At 37.8% G+C, this 22,231-nt stretch overlaps 1 protein-coding gene across 13 annotated transcripts in view; it reads left to right on the top strand.

Annotated features, from left to right (window-relative positions):
* prickle2b (prickle homolog 2b) overlaps positions 1-22,231 on the top strand; it is a 273,140-nt gene that overhangs the window by 219,955 nt on the left and 30,954 nt on the right. For 12 of the 13 annotated variants that reach the window (XM_048606542.1, XM_048606543.1, XM_048606541.1 and 9 more), the window contains 2 exons: positions 1,563-1,746; positions 19,039-19,152. In XM_048606542.1, coding sequence (XP_048462499.1) covers positions 1,615-1,746; positions 19,039-19,152 — 246 coding nt within the window. In that variant the 5' untranslated portion in view covers positions 1,563-1,614. Of the gene's footprint in view, positions 1-976; positions 999-1,562; positions 1,747-19,038; positions 19,153-22,231 lie in introns of those variants that run through there. The other variant, XM_048606551.1, reaches the window with a different exon arrangement.

Raw genomic sequence — 22,231 nt, 5'->3', positions numbered from 1 at the left:
TTTGCGGGTTTTCTTGTACCACTAGCAAGAAAGGGAATATTTGGAGATAGCAAGAACTGCAGGTGCTGGAGTCGGAGTCAATACAGTGTGGAGCTGGAGGAATACAGCAGGTCAGGCAGCATCGGAGGAGCAGGAAAGTCGATGTTTCGGGTCGGGACCCTTCAGGGCTAAATATTTCTCTGTGATGTCATCCCCACCAATAGCACCTCAAGTTCTAATAGAGTCACCAGACTTGAAATGTGACTCTGTTTTCTTCCCATAGATTCTGCCAGAGCTCCTGAGTTTCTCCACCAATTTCTGTTTTTGTTTCAAATCTCCAGCATCCTCAGTTCTTTGTTTAATTTAACATGCCTTTTTGATTTTTTCTTAGCTTTCTAATGCATTTTTAAATATAGATATAGTAATGTTAGAAAGCCATGCAAAGTAAGTTTGAATAACAGTTTCTGTATATTCAATAGTATTTCATATTATTCCAAATGATATAAAAAAAGGTTCTTACAAAGGTCTAATTTTAAGAAACATTGCTTTAAATGCCACATACAAATGTTATTTCATCCTTGCTGCAATTTGAAGTCAATTTGAAATGTTCATGCATGCACAGCCGTAAAACTTTCCTTAGCAAATATCATCTTAATGCTTATCCTGCCAAAAGAGGAACCCATATTGTTAGCATTTGCAGAAGATGTGAAGTGTATTTTAAAGGTTTAATTAATTTTGATTATTAAGCTTTTTAACTGGGTTCTGTTTTGCAGAGGCAGGAACCTAGTGTTAAAAAGCATCCCCATGCTGAGTGGATGCAAACCGGATGCCCATTGTCTTGTTTGAGTCTATGTACGTTCTTGATCTAATGAATAGCAGGAAATTGGGAAAATCTAGCATAAGTCCATAGACTAGGATAAATTATTCACTTCTATGAAGATATCTGATAAAAGAATATTAAAGCCGGAATATATTTTCCATTCTTGCAGTTTACTTTGCTAATTTTTGACATATCTACTGTAAGTACCCGTCTTTATTGAAAATTAATTGATCAGACATTCATTATTAAGCCACAGGATTGATTATTTTATGCCCTGTTTAATTTTATTCTTGAAGAACATAGTTTTGAAATTGAACAGCATTGAACATGTCTATGCCGGGAGGGTATCAGTTTTGAAACTCGTGTGCCTTTGTGATTTTTCACTTGATGCATGCATTCCAATAGCGACTCACTTCACATTTTTACTTTAGTCTAGCTTTTGAATGTTTTGCTAATTGAATTGATTGTTCCTGGCAGCCTATTTCCCTGACAGCAAAGCCAACTTAGCTGTGACAGCTTTAACAACCTGACTAGTCTTACAGTCCCTGACCTTCCTGGTTGTGCAACATGTATAGGGCTATAAACCACAAAAGGCACACACGCAAGAATATAAAACTGGCTTGAATGCTGTCAGCCACTGCCAGAGGCTGGTTGCCAAATATGTGTTTATAGTTAAGTATTCAAGCCTTGCAGCTTGACAGTGATCGTTTCAGTAGTTTCCCAAATGCAGTGAGCTTACAAATGGCTATTTTACTTTTCACAGAAAGATCTGTCTTCACTGCAAGTGCCCACGTGAGGAACACATCGTGACAGTGATGCCTTTAGAAATGGAGAAGACAGTGAATAAACTTATGTATGATTTTCAGAGGAACTCCACATCTGATGATGATTCTGGCTGTGCTTTGGAGGAATATGCTTGGGTTCCTCCTGGTTTGAAGCCTGAACAGGTAGTGTTATTTTGTTGATGAATTTACTGTTCAAATATTTTCTATAATGCCTAATTGTTGTAGGGCAGAAACCTATTTCTTTTAATCAGATACAGAATGCAGTATTACTACTATGGTTACTTTATACAATAAGATTTATTCTGTTTGTACTAATTGTTCATACTAATTGAATATTACTTTCCAGAAGTAAAGTCTCATTCTCCCTATTTAGAATAGATTCATGACAGCTTTGAATTCCAGACTGGAAAGTATTTGTAAAACGACACATAGCAACCAAATTCTGTACACTTCAGAAACAATAGTCACAGTTATTGCCAACCTCCACAAGGGGATCAGCTGAATGGACATTTAAGAATATATTTTGTACACCCTGGTTATCATTTTCTCTTTTATTTTGTTGTTTATCTTTCATGTTAATTAGCTAGTCTACACTTAGCAACCAAAGTTTGAAAGTGGAAATCAGTTTTGAAGCAATAAGAGATCATTTTGGCAGGGAAGTAATTGTAATATAGGGTTTTAGAAACCCTCTTGGAGAAGTTGAATGCCTTTATTTTAATGGCTGACCAAAACCTTAGTCATTAAAGCAATGGGTGCAACAACATTGAATTATCAGCATTTACACTGCAGAATTTTCGTAGTTCTTCCTCAAAAGTTATAGGAGGAAAATAGCAGAACCCCTCAGAAATTCCAGCCCATACTCTCCTATTTCAAAGGATCACTTTTTACAAAAATTGCATTCTGTTGAATATAGCATTTTACAGGAAATGGTTAAAAGGTATAAGCTATTCTGTAATAAATCAGTAAACGCAAAGGATTGGGAGTGTGAGTCATTAACATGAGAAAGCATCAAGGACATGAAGAGCTTTCTCACTCACTCAACAGACAGAATGGCATATGGGCTTTAAAGCCTGTGTAGAGGGAGAGTGCAGTTGGTATGGAATAGAACTTATTTTTGCTATCAATGTAAATTTTATGATCTATTTTAACTGATCAACGTCTCAGTTAATCTGCATATTGACTTTCTCTGATTTTATCTGGTAGATGATTCCAAACATTTGTCGTTCTTTGAGTAGGAACTTTTCTATAAGATTTGCTATAAGTTTTTTTTTCACTAATTTTAATTATTGCTGTCATATTCCACTGTATAATTGAGTTCACTTTATCCACAACAACATACATTTATTGTATGACCCCCATAGCGACTGATAGCTTTCGAAAAAAATGAATTTCCAGTGACTGATTGTGTCTGATTCTTTCAATTTCATATTAACAGTTGTTTGCTATAACTAACAAACTAAAACAGCATTGACTAAACAGCCTTCAGCAAGCTACTTGTACTCTAAATTCTAAATCCTCACAAACTCAAAACCCTCCAATCTGAACATGTACAGCAATGCACATTCTATGGATTGAGCAATGAAGTGAGCAATTTCACTGCTTCAGGTGAAGGGCTGTCTACCTCTGTCTTCTTCTGTCTGCCTCTCAGATTCTTGGAGACTAACTTGTGTCAGTGACATTCAATGATAGCTTAGAATCTTTATAGCCTAATACTTCAGTGTCTTTCAATGGATTTGACCCTTTGCAACATCTATCCCCATGGGTATACGAATCACATGGACTTTGTATCTAGGTAGAAATGATCATTAGTTATCCTCTAACACCCCATTTCATTCTATCTTAGAATTAAACAGAGTAAAGTATAACTGCTTGGAAAGCATTCATAATACCTCTCTGTGAGAGTGGAGACCACCAATCTATTCACAGTCAGTACAATTTTTCATACCATTGTCTACAGGTGTGAATATCTTGTGTCAGCATTCAATAAGTCAGCATTCACTATGTCAAGCAAGCTACGCAGAATTTGGAGTGGGTCACTCGCACACCCCCCACCCCGGCCTTCAGCTTCATTTTACCTTAAATTAAGGAGACAGTTCAAATTATGATAATTTTCCATAGTTCACATTCATAACATTGTAAAACATTTCTGGATGCATCTAAGTCCCTACTGGCAAAACTTGAAACCCTACAAATTAATGACAGCGCTACCTCTCAATGGTATACTTTCTAGTTGACTACAGACATTATAAATCACATCTTGGTAACTGATCAGAGTAGCAAAGTTCCAAGTTTCAATGTTCCGCAGAAACAAATGGGTCAGGGAAGATGTGGCTGCATGAAGAACAGCTCAAATTGTGACTGTGGCCACCCAAATCAGACTATTGCTCACGTACTGAATTCCCATCCTTAGAGCTCCATTCTTGTTGATGTTTCAATCATTTATTCTACCTCATCTGAAACTGTTGAATGGATTGTTAAACTTAATGCCAAATTCTTTCTTCTTCTTCTGCAATACAAAATATATAATTCCATGCAGTACTTTCCAGGAAAAGAAGAAGCCAAACAGGAGACAAAAGGGAATCATAGTTGAAGAGAGGGAAGCTTGGTTTCATCAGGAGTTTTTAAGATACTGATGAGATGGCAGAGTTTTAGAAAGAATTCCTGAGGATGGAACATAGGGACCAATGGTTGAGCAGAGATAGCAGGCATTTGAAGAAGCCCAGTAGCAAAAAATGTGGATAATGGGTACATAAGCACACAGCTGGAGAAGATCTCAGAATTAGGATGGAGATTATGACAGATATGAAAATAAAAATTAGAATTTGAAACTTGATCTATTTAGCCAAGGAAAGTCAGTGCAGTTTAGTAATAATTGAAAATATACAATGACATCTGATACTTCTTGTGCCACCGAGGGCGACACGATGGCTCAGTGGTTAGCACTGCTGCCTCACAGCGCCAGGAACAATTCTACCCCTGGGTGACTGTCTGTGTGGAGTTTACACATTCTCCCTGTGTCTGCATGAGTGCTCTGGTTTCCTCTCACTCTCCGGAAATGTGCAGGTTAGGTGGATTGGCCATGCTTAATTGCCCATAGTGTCCAGGGATGTGCAGGCTAGTTGGGTTATCCATGGGAAATGCAGGGTTTCATGGATAAGATAGAGGGGTGGGTCTGGATGGGATGCTCTTCGGAGAGTCGGTGTGGACTCAATGGACCTAATGGCTTGCTTCCAAACTGTAGGGATTATATGATTCTGTGATTGTGCCTTAATGAGGCTTTTACTTCAATAGTTCAGTAAGTAAATTGTTCAGTTCCCTTACTTTTGAGCACTTCTTATTGTACACTGTCAAATGCAATTACCTCCCTTCAGAAATATTGAAATTAGAATTGTTTACTGTTACAATCTGACCAATGCTATTTAAATGCCACACTCTTATTTGTGTTATGATACCAGGTGATAGTACTACTGATGAGTTCGATCATACAGCGAAATCTGGCCTGAAAGTCACACTTTTTAAAAATTTTGGTTAATATGGTCATTGCTGAAACATAGTCACATGAGGCTGCAGAGTTTCTTTAACAACAGAACAAAAATTTATTGCACAAAATACAAAAACAGTTACTTGTATTTAGAACATAATTTTAAAAATTTTAAAACATTCAGCAAAACAACCAATTTCCAATACTGTCACTTTGCAGTGATTCAAATCCAGAGAAATTACACCTTGATTTCAAATCTTTAATGTTGACTCAACTGATTCTCCTCCTGTTTTTGTCATGTGAACTGTAGAGTCTTCTTACATGAATGCCGTCAAAGCTGAGAGCTTAGTCTTTATCAGTTTCTGCAATATCCTGCAGATTTCTATTCATATATTTCTGGTCTGGAATTTACACTAATTACCCTTTACCCCAGACTTGCTTCTGACCATTCGGGTCTCCTCCAAACTGTCCTAAAATTTTTCGATTTCTAGATTTCCTAAACTAAAATTAGTCTTAGATTATTCTTAACTAAAAATAAGCTATTAGCTTTCAATTTCTACTCCATCTAGCATAGACCACCCCAGTGTAAACAATTTTCCATTAACATTCCAGTGGTTCCCTGTTGTCTGATACATACTTGATTAGGTCACTGTTCTGGAAGGACCATCTGACCTGGTTTTTATCAAAATCTTCACAAAAGTAACAACATATGTCTGTGGATTACTTTAAAATTCAAACTGTAAAAAAATTTAATACATAAATCACACTCCTTTCAACACAATTGTGATATAATAAAGGGCTTCAATTCAATTGATTACTGGTCAGATTGGTAAATTGGTATATTGTTATCCTTAGTTCCAGTTGCACATACAATTCTATTAGAATTTTGAAAGCACTGTCTTGTAAAACATACAAAAATTATGAGCCGGAAAGGACCAGCTCATCCCTCCCCATTCCTCTGCCCTAAGCTATGGAACCTTCTTGGAATGGCAAAAGATAGAATAAAATCTAGGACTACTAAGGGAAAATTATTCTGGAAAAATTCTCTTCAACCCCTAAAATAATTAAAGGCAGTCTAGGAAATAACACGGACTAGGTGTTATCTGTGAGTCCACTTACCTTCCATATGGTACCATCTTATGCCAACTGGTTCATCTCTCTTTTGAAGAGATACATAACCTGAAGATCTGAATATGTTAATACGTTTTCAAGTCACCGAAGGAGTTCTATCATCTATCCAAGCTTTAAAGCAGTTAAGTAGATGCCTGAACTGCTAATCAATGAAAAAAAAAATCTCAGGACAACTGAAACAGTCAAATCTGAATACCCATATTACCCTATGCAGAAAAGCATGTTATCCATGGAATAAAGAACTCTAATGCATCCATGGTCTGGTAAAATTAGCCATCATTACCTTTTTAAAAACAAGGACTTATTATAATAATTGCATTAAAACATATTTAACTCCACATCTTTATGTAATGCTATATGATGTCAAAAGATAGTCAACTTCAGACTAGGCTTCCCGCATGATTCACAAATTTTGACCTGGCATAAACCATGTCACTGTCAAAACTTAGCCTGAATCTATTAAAATTGCACTTGTTCTAAAATACGTACTCCCACAATAGAATCACCACCTACTACACCAACCAGACCTCATTACTGCCCGGAAAAAAAAACTACCTAATATCAAGTCTATTGCTTGTGACACCTCACTGGCACCTCAGTGGTCTAGTACACTGGAAACCAAGCCCACTATTCCTGGAGTTGTCACAAAAGTTAAAGATTTTTAAACGTACACAGAATTCCCCAGTTTACCTATCTTTTAGTCCCAGGTTGACAGAAAGCATGAACCAGTTTTCTGTTCTTAACAAGAATGACTGTTAATCACAAATCAATAGATTCTAACTGTAGGTAAACAATGATGATGTCATTATATAACCACTGGATAAAAATCCAACCTATTTATAAACTACATTTCTACGCATATAGAGGGAGGCAATGGTATTATCGCCTAGTGGTATTATCGCTGGACTGTTAATCCAGAGACCTAGATAATGTTCTGGGGACCTGGGTTCGAATCCCACCATGGCAGATGATGCAATTTGAATCCAATAAGTATCTGGAATTAAGGGTCTAACAGTGGCCATAAACCCATTGTCAATTGTTGAAAAAACCCATCTGGTTCACTAATGTCCTTTAGGGAAGGAAACTGCCATCCTTACCTGGTCTGGCCTACTCCAGACCGACAGCAATGTGATTGTCTCTTAACTGCCCTCTGGGCAATTAGGGATGGGCAATAAATGCTGTCTAGCCAGCGACACCCTCATCCCATGAATGAATAAAGAAAAAAAAAACACAAATAGAAAGGTGCCGACAGACACAAAACACATTGGTGTTATTGGTGGAGGGGAAGACTGGGAACATGGTTTACTTGTACCTGTCTGCAGGATTTGCTGAAATGATTCTTTTGGTGATGTTAATATTGCTTTTTGATCTTGCTTCTCCAGGTACATGCACTTGTTTGTAGGAGGCACAGTGTGACTGAGTCACACAGAGGTCTCAACTTATTTATTAAAAGTCACAGTTTACAGCAGCTGATGAGAAATAAACTGGCTATCTTCAGGCTAAAGATGCTTTCCACTGCAGAGCAAAAGCAGCTCCTTTCTTCCAGAGGTCTGAAGGCTTCTCTCCAAACATTAACATGCATAAGTTGTTCATGTATATGGAAGTCAGTCACACAGTTGTCCACAGGCAGGAGATCTATGTTATTGATAAGTGTTTACCATTTCACAGACCAATCAGCTACTTGTTGCCAGCTAAGTTTCCATACACAACTCCCTAGCTTCAGCTCGTCTATAACTAGACTTTCCCCACTGCTTGAATCAGCACTTAGAATTACTCTCAAGAAAAGTGCAACGATCATTAGACCTTAAGATATTGGAGCAGAATTAGGGCATTCAGCCCGTCTAGTCTGCTCCACTACTCAATCATGGCTGATAAATTTCTTAATCCCATTCTCCTGCCTTTTTCCTCATAACCCTTGAACCTCTTACCAGTAAAGAACCTGTATATCTCCGTCTTAAGTGCACTCAATGACTTGGCCTCCACAGCCCTCTGCAGCAATGCGTTCCACAGATTCACCACCATTTGGCTGAAGAAATTCCTCCTCATTTCAGTTCGAAAGTGTCGTCCCTCGCCCTGAGGCTGTGCCCTCGGGTCCTAGTGTCTCCTACTAGTGAGCACACCTTTTCCATCTCCACTCTATCCAGGCCTCTCAGTGTTCTTTAAGTTTCAATTCGATCTCCCCTCATCTTTCTAAACAGACCCAGAGTCCTCAATTGCTCCTCATATGACAAGCTCTTTATCCCTGGGATGAAAACCTCCAATGCACCCCCTCCAATGCCAGCTCATTTTTCCTTAGATAAGGGCCCAAAACGGCTCAAAATATTCCAAATGTGCTTTGACCGGAGCTTTATAGAGCCTTAGAAGCACATCTCTGCTCTTGTATTTAAGCCCTCTTGAAATTAATGCTAACGTTGCAGTTGCCTTCCTAACTGCCAACAGAACCTGCATGTTAACCTTAAGAGAATCTTGAACTAAAACGCCCAAGTCCCTTTGTGCTTCAGATTTCTGAAGCCTTTTCCCATTTTAACAAACAGTGTACACCTCTTCTTCCTGCGAAAGTGCATAATCACATGCTTTCCCATATTGAATTCCACCTGCCACTTCATTGCCCATTTCCCTAGCCTGTCCTTCTGCAGCCTCCCTGCTTCCTCAATACTACCTGTCCTTCCATCCATCTTTGTGTCATCTGCAAATTTAGCAACAATGCCCTCAATACTTTGTACAGATCGTTAATGTATACCGTGAATAGTTGTGGCCCCAACCCGGCTCCACTAATCAGGCATTCTGAAAAAGACACTTTAATCTCTACTGTCTGCTTTCTGCCAGTCAGCCAATCCTGTATCCATTGACAATCCTTCAACAATCTTTGGCTTTTAAAATAGTCCTTTTCCCATTTCAGTCTACGAACAAAAATACAGAAAAATAAATAAAGATCTTTAAATAGTTTTAATATTTACATTTACCTAGTTGAAACTCTTGTTGTCTCCTTTTTAAGTCAAACTGGAGTAATCTGTCAAGGGGCATGCAATTCAGATCTTTATTTTGTAAACTTCGATCAGATTATCCCCATCTATGGTGCTCCGAAGGCTTCTTAAGACTGACTGACTAACTATGGTTCTTTAGTCAAAGGATCTTTCTCATAGTTCTCCTTTGAGCCTTTCTCATGGCTACTGTTACCATCTAGCTTGTGAAAGGAGCAAACAGGGCACATTATTCAATGTAAAATAGGCCTATTCAAATAGGAGGGAAGTGACGTATTATTTATACTTCGCTGCGTAACAATACTTGCTGTTCATTTATCTGTTTTATGTAAATAAAACACATGTTAGTTCAACGTCTGTGTCCCAGTCTGGCAAGAGTGAATATTCAGTCTGCTTTACAAAAGTTGGGAATTATATAGTGGCATGCTATACATTCGGCAGTTAGAACTCAGAACATGAATTGTCTGGTAGTCTTGCTGGATCTTATGAGGAAATTAAATGCATCCTTGGTTTACAGGAATGGCCATTGATTCTGAGAAAATGGATCATGTAGTAATCCAATAAGATCGTGATAATATATCCAAATTCCCTGCAAAGACTCATCTTTGCCCCTACATACTACTCAACTCCATGTTTAACAGGCTCGAAGTTGGTGGTGTATCTACCCAGGATGTTTTTGCATGTAACTGTTTACATATAATAACAAGATTCTAATAATTGAGACATTTTATACTCCACTCAGTACTTCTCCCAAACACTCTGTTTAATATATGTAAATTTAATGTCTTATCCCCATATCCTACCTGAATTCTTATGAATTTAACATTAATATTGTCTTATATGTTGGACTTGCAAAGATCTTTTCGAATTCTAAATACGCTGTCACAGAGATTTACATCATCTGATTTATTGGCATGAGGTTAAATCTACTGCTGTACATTTGCTACTTCGACCCAATATTTATTTTGGTTTCTGTAATAATATCTGGTATTGGTATGTGGTTAATGAACTTTTAGTTACTTGGGTCAAATTTTTCCCTTCTTAAATACGGAAATAAAGATCAGATTTTTCCATTTGAGGTGGAAACCCAGCGGTCAGACTTTTTTTCATGTGTTCATTCTGCCTTCTGGGTGACCATATTGGTACACAGTATTATCATCCCTCACAATCAGAGCAAGCCAGAGTCAGAGCGGCTGTATCCCAAAGCAGAAGAGAAGTATGCAGATACCAAGATGGGTAAATTAGAAGGCATGCCTCCATTTACTAGGTTATCAACTCAGTTCTGTAGATATGTCTGAAATCCCCTATGCCTTGAGCTCTATTAATGACTTTGGGATGTCTTTGAGGTAATCATTGCACCTACAAGATAAATAATCAGTCATTCAAAATCCACTTTAATTGTCATAAATTTTTCAAGATAAGCAATCATACATTTTTTTTTAAATCATACCTACTAGATGGTCATAGAACTGACAAGATAAACAAGTAGACAGTCCCCTTGACAGCTATATCAATAACCCCTGCTGAGCTGAATCCATTAGTTTGGTTTAGAGTTCAGCCAAGCATTCATGTTGGGATGCCATTGTGCAGCTCTATAATAAACAAAACTTTCACAGCTGAATAATTTAATGTCTTTGAAGTCATTGGAAAGATTAGCCTTCAGTCCAAGTTTTAAAGTAGCCAAACTGGTTCTAAACTGTCATACAATGAAAAGATTAAATCATGGAACAGTTGATAGAATCATATCTGAATATCACAATTGCTGAGTGTAGAAGGGCGCTTTATCAAATGGAAAATATATTCCAATACATCTGAAGATGTTTCCACTTCCATAGTGTTGGTCAAATGCATAGTCACTTTAAAGACAAAGCTCTGTCACTAGTCTTTGTATTAAAAACATATTTAATTTCATATGTCTTACTGTAATGCTGTATGGTGTCAATACCTTTTCAGCTTACCTGTCAAAGGGTCCTGAGTCCAAACTAGGACTCCCCATGATTCACAACATTTCTTGAGCTGGCGTGAACCACCATTCATAAAGTGGCCTAACTCCAAAATTTTAACTGTTCTAAAATGCCTAATTCTGCAATGAAACCAGCAATGCCAGGACTTGTAACCCACCCTATTTAATCTGCCTTTCAAAACTGCCTACAACAGGAACAGAACTCCAAAAGGGGGTCTAATTCACTTGATATAGGTTTGTCCTGCATCCGGACAGGGAAATCTGGTCTTTTACTTCCTTACTATTAATGCTTACAAGGCAAAATAATGTCAACTTCCAGACAATTTTAATATCCATCATCACTGATATGCCTCCTTAAATTTCATGCTACTTCTCATGTTTGCACATCACTTGTCTTTTGGTTAACTTTCAAGTTGAGAATTCTGTTTAAGCCATTGCTGTGATAAAGGTTCATGTTAATGACAGATGTGGAGTCATTCTCTGAATTTTAATTGCCCACCCACCTCTTTTCATTCTTTTAAATAAAACAAAGGACTGTGGATGCTGCAGATCTGAAAAAAAAAATTACAGGAGATACTCAGCATATCTGGCAGCATCAGTGGAGAGAAAACAGAGTTAATGTTTCAATTCCAGTAACCAGTCTTCAGAAGTTCTGAAAAAGGGTCACTGGACTTGAAACATTTACTCTGCTTTCTCTTTTCAGATGCTGTAAGATCTGCTGAGTTTCTCCAGCAGTTTCTGTTTCTGTCTTCTCATTCATATCCTTGCTTATTGCCAGACAACTAGAATGAAATTAAATGAGCGAACTTGTTCTTCATATGGTGACTACATTGCACTGACACAGCAACATTAATACAGCTCATTTCAATTAAGTATTGATTTTTTTAACATCAGATGAGGGGAATATATGAACTTTAATCCAAACTACATGTTAGCCAATCAACTGATTTGATTGAAACCAAGTATTGTCTTTTCTTTGTTGTTGTTTAATTAGAACCTTCAAACTCTCCCTCTAATTGTGTCACAGGAATGTTTGTACCAAAAGCACTGCAGTGGCTAAAGAAGGCAGCTCACCCACACCGCCACCCCTCCGCAACCAACCCTCCCCCCCGTCTCCCATATGACCACACACACACACACCTTCTTAAGGACAATGCGGGATAGGCAACAAAAAGTGGTATTGCCAATGAACCCCACATCCTAAAAATAAAAAATCTAACTTATTGTTTGTTCACTATCAGTACTGTTAATAAGTGGACTGTCAATTCCAAACACAGGTTAATTTAGTTAATATTAACCTCACAAAAGTCACTGTGAGTATAGCAGATACCAAATTCGGTCAAAAATCATTTCTGTTATTGAAATCTTCCTTGGAATGTCCTGGAGTTGTTTTCACTTTTTTCTACAGGATGTCTGTGTAACATCAATAACAATGCATTAGCGTTCCTTTAAATATTGAAGCTTGAAAACATGAATGACTTTGAGTTCATTGAAGATCTGTCATACAGAGAATGAAACATAATTGTCATTCTAGTTATTCAGATTTACACAAAACTAACAAAAGCAAAGGAGCTAAGCAATAACTTTTTAGTTAATTTTATATAATTCCACACGTGGAAGCAAATTGCTTTAAAGTATAAGGAGGACAGAGAGTCAAAAGTTTTTTCTTTGAAACATAATTGTCGTTCTAGTTACTCAGATTTACACATTTTTTCTTTGGTGTAATAAGGAGCGAAGTGCAAAGGAAGTACCTTATAGCTGATGGAAGTTGCACAAAGCAAGGATGGAAAGTTATGGTAATTCCAACTCAGTAATTTGTTGAAACATAGAACATAGTACAGTACAGCAGAGTACAGGCCCTTCGGCCCACAATGTTGTGCCGAACTTTTACCCTAATCCTAAGGTCTATCTAACCTCCACCCCTACCTTATACTATCATCCATATGCCTATCTAATAGCCGCTTAAATGCCCCTAATGAGGCTGACTCCATTACCCAATGCATTCCATGCCCCTACCACTCTCTGAGTAAAGGACCTACCTCTGATGTCTCCCCTATATCTACCCCCACTCACTTTAAAACTATGCCCCCTTGTAATAGCTACCTCCAGCCTAGGAAAAAGTCTCTAGCTGGCTACTCTATCTAAATCTCTGATTATTTTGTACACCTGTATCAAGTACAGTCTTTAAGGAATCGTATATGTCTTGCTGCAGAGCAAGATAGCTTAAACAAGTGAAAACAGGAGAAAAACATAGTCATCTGGCAATGTGCAGACTAAGATGTCACAACTGTAAACTGAGCACTAACATTTGATTCTAGCCATGTGTCTCTGACTAAGGTTTGAAGCAGTTGATCATTGTCTCAAAATGCACATTATAAAATTATGTGAATATTAAATTTTTATTTTTTCCACACTAACCAAGAAAGATGCAGATATGCATGTGAAATTCCATGTTATTCTATTACATTTGTGTATGGGTAAGTAGTTTTAGTAATTCTGATCAAGTAAATATTCTCTTGTGTTTAACTTCTAGACTTCATAGTACTTATTACTAATTAGTTTGAATTGGTCAACTGGTTTATTTCATCATTACCAATAATTACCTTGCTACAATGGGAATTACAAATCTATATGTATTTGGCTTTATGCTTGAATATTATTTTCTGTTGCTCAGGTAACTTCCAGTTGTACAGTGTTCCTTTAGTGACACATGCCTTGATTTTATCAAGACCTCTCATATATGGCACTTTCTAAAATGTGTTTTGAAATCCACATGTGGGATGATCTTTTCATTTCCTTTATGAATGCGCATCATTATTTCTTCAAAGGGTTCTATTAAGATTGTCACACACATATTGCACTTTGCAAGTATCATTTCCACCATTCAGTGGCCTATAACTCCCAGGTGAATTACAGTTCCCTTATTATTTAATTCTTACAAAATAAACTGAGCTTTCAGTTCGCTACTTATGTCATCTGTATATTCTGTTTAATATATCCTGATAATATTGTTACCCCTCCTCCCTTTTCCCATATTCTCCCTCTGAAATATTCTGCAACTACACATGCTCTTTTATTCATTCTGTAGGTGTGGGTGTCACTAGTTTGGCATTTATTATTCATCGCAGTTGCTTTAATGCAATAGTGTATCTTGCTGCGTCACTTCAAAGGGCAGCTAGGAATCAACCATATTTGGGTGGAGCTGAAGTCACATACAAATCTGAGCTGGTAAAGGCAGAGGGTTCCTTCCCTGAAGGATGTCAGCAGATCATTTGGAGTTTAATGGTCACTTTTTTACATGTAATTCATTTAAACTAAATTCAATTCTCAAGTTCCATGCTTAGGGATCTCTCATTTACTAGATTATTAGTCTACACTTCTGTCTTATACTGTCACCCTTGCTATTGTAAACTGTATACCTGCTAATACAGTTATGTTGTGCCTGCCATAGCAGGCTGTGCCAATTATAAATTTGTATTTGTCGTAATTAGTTTCCTAGTTTCTATGGCATCATTCAGGCCCTTTTAACCGTCTGAACATCTTGCCTTTGTTGATTCCATTTATCTTATTGTACAATAGCAAGTTTTAATATTTTCTAATAGTAGTTGTTTGTGACCTGAACTCTGTTCATGACTTTTGTGGCTTTATTTCTTCAATCTTTCCAAAAAGGGTCTAATCAACTGCTTGATGAGACCAGATACGAGTCATTTACCTACTTGTTTCACAATAAAGTAAACATAAAGAATAGACATTATGACCAGATTTCCCGTAATTCGTTTCATAGAATTTATCTTATTGTAACTGTATAAAACAATATATATATAGTAAAACAGCACCAGATCAGTCCACATTAGTAGATCATCTTAATTATCATAAACAAAATGATGCCCACCCTCGAGCATTTCTGACCTCTTTGACTCAGCAAAAGCCTCTGCAGCCTTTAGTTAGAGACAAGAAAACTGCAGATGCTGTAGACCATCATCAGCAGCAGAATTGCATTCAACGATTAACTGCAACTTCATGTCCTGGCATACCCCCAATCTACTATTACAAATAAGCCAGAGGACTGACACTGGTCCAATGAAGAGTGGAGGAAGGCATGCCAGAAACAGCACCAGTCATATTTTTTTTTAAATCTGGTATCAACCTGATGAAGCTACAACACAGAACTTGTGTTGACAAGCAGCATAAGAAGCATATAATAGACAGAGCTAAGCAATCCCACAACCAACAGATCAGATTTGTGATAACAAGGTGAAGAGCTGGAAGAACACAGCCGGCCAAGCAGCATCAGAGGAGCAGGAAGGCTGACGTTTCGGGCCTAGACCCTCCTTCAGAAAGATCAGATTTGTGCAATCCTGCCACATCTAGTTGTGAATGGTGGTGGACAATCAAACTACTCACTAGAGGAGGAGGCTTTACAAATATCCCTATTTTCAATAATGTCTCAGTGTAGAGGTCTTGTCTCAGTGTGGTGGGACGGTTTCAGACCAGTTTTCCAGCATGACCTGAACCCAGGAGTCATTAATTGAACTGTGATTAACTTTTACTTTTTTTCCTTCTTTATTATGAGTTCTGTTATTAATTTAAGCAACTTATAAAACTTCTTGTGTAAAATAGACATGACAGTAAATTGTTATTCTATTATAATGTCACATGACACCAGGTTATAATCCAACAGGTCTGTTTGAAATCACAAGCTTTTGGAGTGCTGCTCCTTCATCAGATAAGGTCACTTCACCTGACAAAGGAGCAGTGCTCCGAAAGCTTGCGATTTCAAATAAACCTGTTGGACTATAACCTGATGTCATGTGACTTCTGACTTTGTCCACCCCAGCCCAACACCAGCACCTCCACATCATGGCTACCATCAACACTACAAACTTCCGGCTCAAAGTAGAAAGGATCTCCAAGAAGATCACGCATATTCTATTCTAATGGGACTCCCAGCGCATTACTGCAAACGTAAAGTTGTACATTTGCAACCATCTTCAGCTAAAAGTGCCAAGTGAATGATCCATCTCAGCCTCATCCAGAAATCCCCAGCATCATGGATGACAGATTTTAACGAATTTGATTCACTCAAGGTGACATCAAGAAATGGCTGGAAACTGTAAAGGCTTATGGAACCTAACAGCATTCTAGCAATGGTATCAAAGACTTGCGCTCCAGAACTATCTGTAGCCCTACCTAAGTTGTTATTGGACAATTACTATACCAGCATCTACCCAGCAATAGAGAATATTGCCCAGGTATGCCCCATGCACATTTAGCAGGGCAAATCCAAACCAGCCAATTTCACCCATCAATCTAATCTACACAAAGTGATGGAATGTGTTATTGATCATGCTATCAAGCAGCACTCACTCAACAATAACCTGCTTACTAGTCCAAATAACAAACAAGCCAAACTTGATGTGGGAACTTGACAGCAAGGCAGCATTTGACCAGTTTGACATCAAGAAACCCTCGCAAAACTGGAGAAAATAGAGATTAGTGAAAAATTTTCCTAGCACCTTAACAGTTCCTCAGACTAGTGCACTAGGTTCAATCACCTTCAGCTTTTCTATCAATGGCCTTCCCTCCATCATAAGGTCAGAAATGGGGATATATGCCAATGATTGCACATGTTCAGTACCTTCCACCTTTTCAGACACTGAAGCAAAACTTGAACAACGGTTTGGGCTGGTAAGTGGTGAGTTATATTTGCACCACACAAGTGTGGAGTAATGACCAAGTTCAATGAGAGAGGATCCAATGATCACTCCTTGCCATTCAAAGGCATTACCTTTACTAAATCCTCACCATCAACACCTTGCGGTTACCAATGACAAGAAACTGAATTGGATCAGTTATATATGTACTGTGGCTACAAAAGCAGTCATGTTTGGAATTCTGTAGTGGGTAACTTACCTCCTGACTCATAAAAGCCGGTCTACCACATTCAAGGTACAAGTCAGGAGTGAGATAGAAAACTATACTTGTTTGCATAAATGCAGCTCTAACAACACTCAAGAAGCTTGCCACTATCCAGGAAAAGCATCCTACCAGACTGGCATCCATCCACCACCTTAAACATTCATGTGGGTTTCGTGTGGACTGCAGTAGTTCATAAATGATCACAATCTTCTCAGGAACAGTTAGGGATAGCAACAAATGGTGACATAGATAACAATGCCATATGACTCTTTTACAGGTCACCAATTCCGTTATTCCTACACCATTGGTTTGAACCTGAATTGTATAATTTATTTGTTTAATGTGCTGTCTCCAGAATCACTTGTGCCTATTCTAAAAGTTACCAATGGGAGAATGTTTGTCTGGTGCTATAAAATCATGCTCTCATTCTTATGACTATGGAATTTTCTATTACCACTGCATTTGCTTCTGCACATAGCAACCCATTTTCTTCGCAATGCTGTAATATTGCTCATAGTTCCTGCATAATCCAGTAATGTCAAGTCAAAAGCCTTAGGGACACAGAAGCTGAACTGTGGACTTAAACGCATCCAAGTAAAACAGGAATACAGGTAATTTTCAAGGTAATTATAGGTTTTTACAGTAATTCTAATGTCACCTATTGGTGAAAATCTCAATAAATCATTTAAGGTATAACTTCAGATTTAACATTGGTTATGTAAACATTTTCAAGGAGTGGTAAATGGAAGACTTGTAATATGCGTCATCTTTAATCATAGCAAATGTCAGTTGAAGAAACAGTGCTACTTTCTATAGCACAGCTTGATTTAATTATAGCTAGTGTCAGTAGGAGAACAATTACATATTACGACTGTGCCTACAGTTTTCAGTTAAACTCTCTGTGGACTAGAATAAATTAAACTGCATGTTTTTTCAGGTAGAGCATGTTGTTAAGCACATGCCTTATGTTCGCAATTATATTTCTGTTTAGCTACATCTTTTAAATTCAACTGCACGGCAGACAAAAGAAGTATCAATAGAAGTTCTAATAACCTTATAAACAGGTGGATAAGAAATATTCATAAAACTGAAATCAAACTAAAGAGGCTATTTACAGAAGATGTAATCTTATTCTGCAAACAAAGTCCAATTCTGTCTTGAATTTTTATCTTTTTTATTAGTAGGAATGAAAAATGCTTCATGTGCTTCAGATGTTGTAATTTGGCTTTGCTTTATTCTTTTCCAAACTCAACTAGGTATTTGGTATTTAAAGTACGTTTCTACTTCACTACCAGGAGAAGGTAGTTTGTGTCAATCAAGAAGTGGGACCCTGAAATGATCATAATCTGAAAATGTTCTAACAAGTTGAATTATTTTTGATAATAAACCATAAAATCAGAACATTCTCACCATGTAAACAGTAACAAAATACATTTGTGGCGAATGAAATATATTGTACTAAAGTAATTAGCTACTCTAACTAATGGTATGCTCCCAAAAACACAATTGTGATGAAGATTTTTACATAAAAATGTGAATGTGCACTTTATCCTTTGAGCAGGATGACTGTAGTATTAGTCATACACTGTGTAACAAATCAGGAGCCCTTAATTGAAGGTGGGAACGAGGATTTGCAAAGAGATTGTTAAATATTGCAAATGCTAGAAACTGGAAATAAAAGCAGAAATGGTAAAATACATTGTAGACATTAAGGCTTTTGAAATAAGAAAAGGCACATTGATATTTTGTTTAAAAACCAATGTGTTCTCTTTTGAAATACCACTGAAAGGAATCTACAGTTACTTTCAATTACTTTCTGGTTTATTTATTGTCTGATTTATTTATTTCCAACCGTCTTTCTGATTATTGTTAAAATTAAATGACATCTAAAAACATGATAATAACTTTATTTTTATTTTGATACTAGTATAGAAGTGAAGATCCACATTTCACCTAACTAACCACATTGCACTGTGCAGGTTCACCAATACTACAACTGTCTCCCAGAAGATAAGGTTCCATATGTTAACAGCCCTGGAGAAAAATATAGAATCAAACAGCTGCTACATCAACTACCACCACATGACAATGAGGTAATTGTCATATGTATATAGAGTCAGTTTTATGCATGCTATCCAATACATTGTGAGATAACATTATGAAAAACATGCAATGTACCTTTGAACTATTGAACTCTGCATGCAGCATCTTAACTGCATTGTGTTCTTATGTTGAAACTCTAGGGATGTCTACTGTTAGTTATGAAGCATACATCATACCACCACTACTGTGAGATTGCTGAGTGCCGTTGCTGTCTCAGGAGGATTGCTTCAGTTCTGAAGCTGTGACAGAGTTCTAGCACTTGCTGTTTTCTATGCTTTCCTCTATTCTCCTCCATTTCCCAACCTATTTAGATAGTAGAATTCTACATTCAGCATCCCAGTGGCTTTCTCACCTGTCTTTGCCTTTGTTTGCATTTCCTAATGGTACCACTTTAGAGTACAGATAAATCTACAAAGAGGAATCATGTAGTTTTATTATTGATTTATGCAATGTGGGTGATATTGCTTGAGCAAACATGTATTGTTAATCCCCAAGTGCCCTGGAGAATTTGGTAACGAGCTACTGCCTTGAACCACTGCAACTGTTGGGGTATAGAGTACCCTAATTTTATTCCAGTGATAATGGAAGAATGGTAATATAATTGTAAATCAGGAAGTGTGTGATTTGGAGGGAATTTACAGGTGGTGGTGTTCCAGCATATGCTGTCCTTGTCCTTCTAGACAGTAGAAGTCAGGAACAGGAATTTGAAAAGCACTGTCAAGTGCGTTTTCAAAATGCTGCTTTGTGTGCATTGGTGGTGAAGGGAGTGAATGTTGAAGTTAATGGATGGGATAGCATTCAAATGGATTGCTTTGTCATGGATGGTATCAAGCTTCTTAAATGTTACTGAACTTGCACCCATTCAGGCAAGTGGATAGTATTCCATCACAATCCTGACTTGTGCCTTGTAGATAGCGGGCAGCCACTGGGGAGACAGGGGGTGAGTTGGTTGCTGCAAACTTCCTAAACTCTAAGTTACATCAGTAACCGGTATCTCTCATTAGCCATAGCCTTCCTGTTGTTAAAGTAAAATGACAAAATGGATGGACAAAGCAAGTTGTGTGAGTCTCCAGCATACTGATTATTTGTGCGGGAAGCAGTGCTATTGTCACAAGTGCACACTTTACACTTCAGTAAATTATGAGATTTATCCTAGTAAGTTAATTCAACAATCTACCTAACCTTCAGAGTTGGCAGTTACAAAAGTACCAACTTCCAAGTCATCTTGATGAGAAAATTATCATTGTATAAACTGAGCTGCCTTGGTGAAGAGAGAAATGTTGATTTTCCTTATGGAGTAATGCACAGAAGACAGCAAGGGATAGAGCTCTGCCAAAATGTTATGACTGAAGAAAAGCCTTCTGAGGCAGAGCTCCTATGGAATGTCTCAAAGTGTACCTTTGTCTATCGATCCATGCCTGATGGTAGTACCAGCATATTCTGGCTTCTCTCTAACATTGTTTTTTGATATAACTTGTTTTTTGCCTCCTCTTTCCCCTGTTCCTCCAATATGTTTATCATGAAGTGTTAGATTCCTGTGGGAAGCCTGTTGTGCAGCCGTGAAGTGCTTGTTCAATAATTCTGTTTAAAATGTGTTTTCAGAAGGTGAAGCCAAATGCAGGGGAAGACATCCTGAACAATACTGTAACTTTATCTTCCCTCAATTAGTGCTTGCAGTGAATCGGAAGATATGGCTGCAAATTTCAATTAACAATTTGAGTTCAACAGTTTCCTCTCAATCAGGCATTTCTGTCTTGATGAGCAGGCCCTGACGCCTTCAAAATAATGGCGCACATTCTTAAGATTAGGTGGAAAAGTGGAAGCCACAGAATTTAATGATGTCACATTCCTAACACTAATTCATTATGTTCTAAATTCAGTAATGATAAAGTAATTTTGGAGCATTACTTTAGTAAAAGTAATGAGCCTCATAAAGATCCCAATTGCTGAATTACATACTCACAGGAAATTTGGGTACTTGGCATCTCTGCTTCTGATTTAAGAAGTATTAAAGATAAAATAGTTGCATATTGCCAAAGTTACAAATGTCACAAAATTTTCTGTCAAAGTAATTAGAAAGACAATATATTGGGTTCTTAAACTGTCTTATAGAGTTGGTTGAAAAAATCTCTTCAATTATGGAATAATACATTGTTAAATTTCTTCTGAATAAGAATCAAGCACTAATAGTGAGAACTTAATAACCCTACCAAAGTTAAATACATAAACTGAGTCTAGACTTCTGTCAGATTCAACTTTTTACACTAATATCGTAAATATCACAAGTGAATAAAATTCAGTAACCTTACCGTCCCCATTTTAAAAATTGCAACCTAACGTAACTCACATGGTGTATACTGGAATATATATGTAAATTATCCCTACTGTCTAAAGTGCAGGAAAGTCTAGCAAAGTGTTTAAGGTTTTAGCAAAGATTTGTAGCTCGGGTTGTGGTGAGGTTGCTGACTTGCTCGCCGAGCTGGCTTGTCTTCATTCCAACGTTTTGTCACCATGCTAGGTAACGTCATCAGTGAGGCCTCCAAAGAAACATGTTGTTCTACTCTGCTTGGAATTTCTACTGCCCGGTCCATAACACAAGCCCACCGTCACTCTACAACAAACACTCACAAGGATTTAAAGACCCCATTCCCACAACATGCAGAACCAAAATGGGGCGTTCCACTCCTGAACATCCCAGATGTCCTCTTATTTCAAGGACCGCAACTTCCCCCCTTCAGTGGTCGAAAATGCTCTCGACCGCATCTCTTGCGTTTCCCGCACCTCTGCCCTCACACCCCCTCCCAGCAACAAAAACAAAGACAGAATCCCCCTTGTCCTCACATATCACCCCACCAACCTCCGGATTCAACGCATCATTCTCCGCCACTTCCGCCACCTGCAATCTGACCCCACAACCAAGGATATATTTCCCTCTCCACCCTATCTATCTTCCGTAGGGACCACTCTCTCCACGACTCCCTCGTCCACTCCATACTCCCCACTAGCCTCACCACCTCGGCACCTTTCCCTGCAACCACAGGAAGTGCTACACCTGCCCCTATACCTCCT

This window comes from Rhincodon typus, chromosome 16 (genome assembly GCF_021869965.1).
Source record: "Rhincodon typus isolate 14 chromosome 16, sRhiTyp1.1, whole genome shotgun sequence".
Classification (NCBI taxonomy): Eukaryota; Metazoa; Chordata; class Chondrichthyes; order Orectolobiformes; family Rhincodontidae; genus Rhincodon; species Rhincodon typus.
Note: the sequence above shows the minus strand (reverse complement) of the source record. Positions and strands in the feature narration are given on the sequence as shown.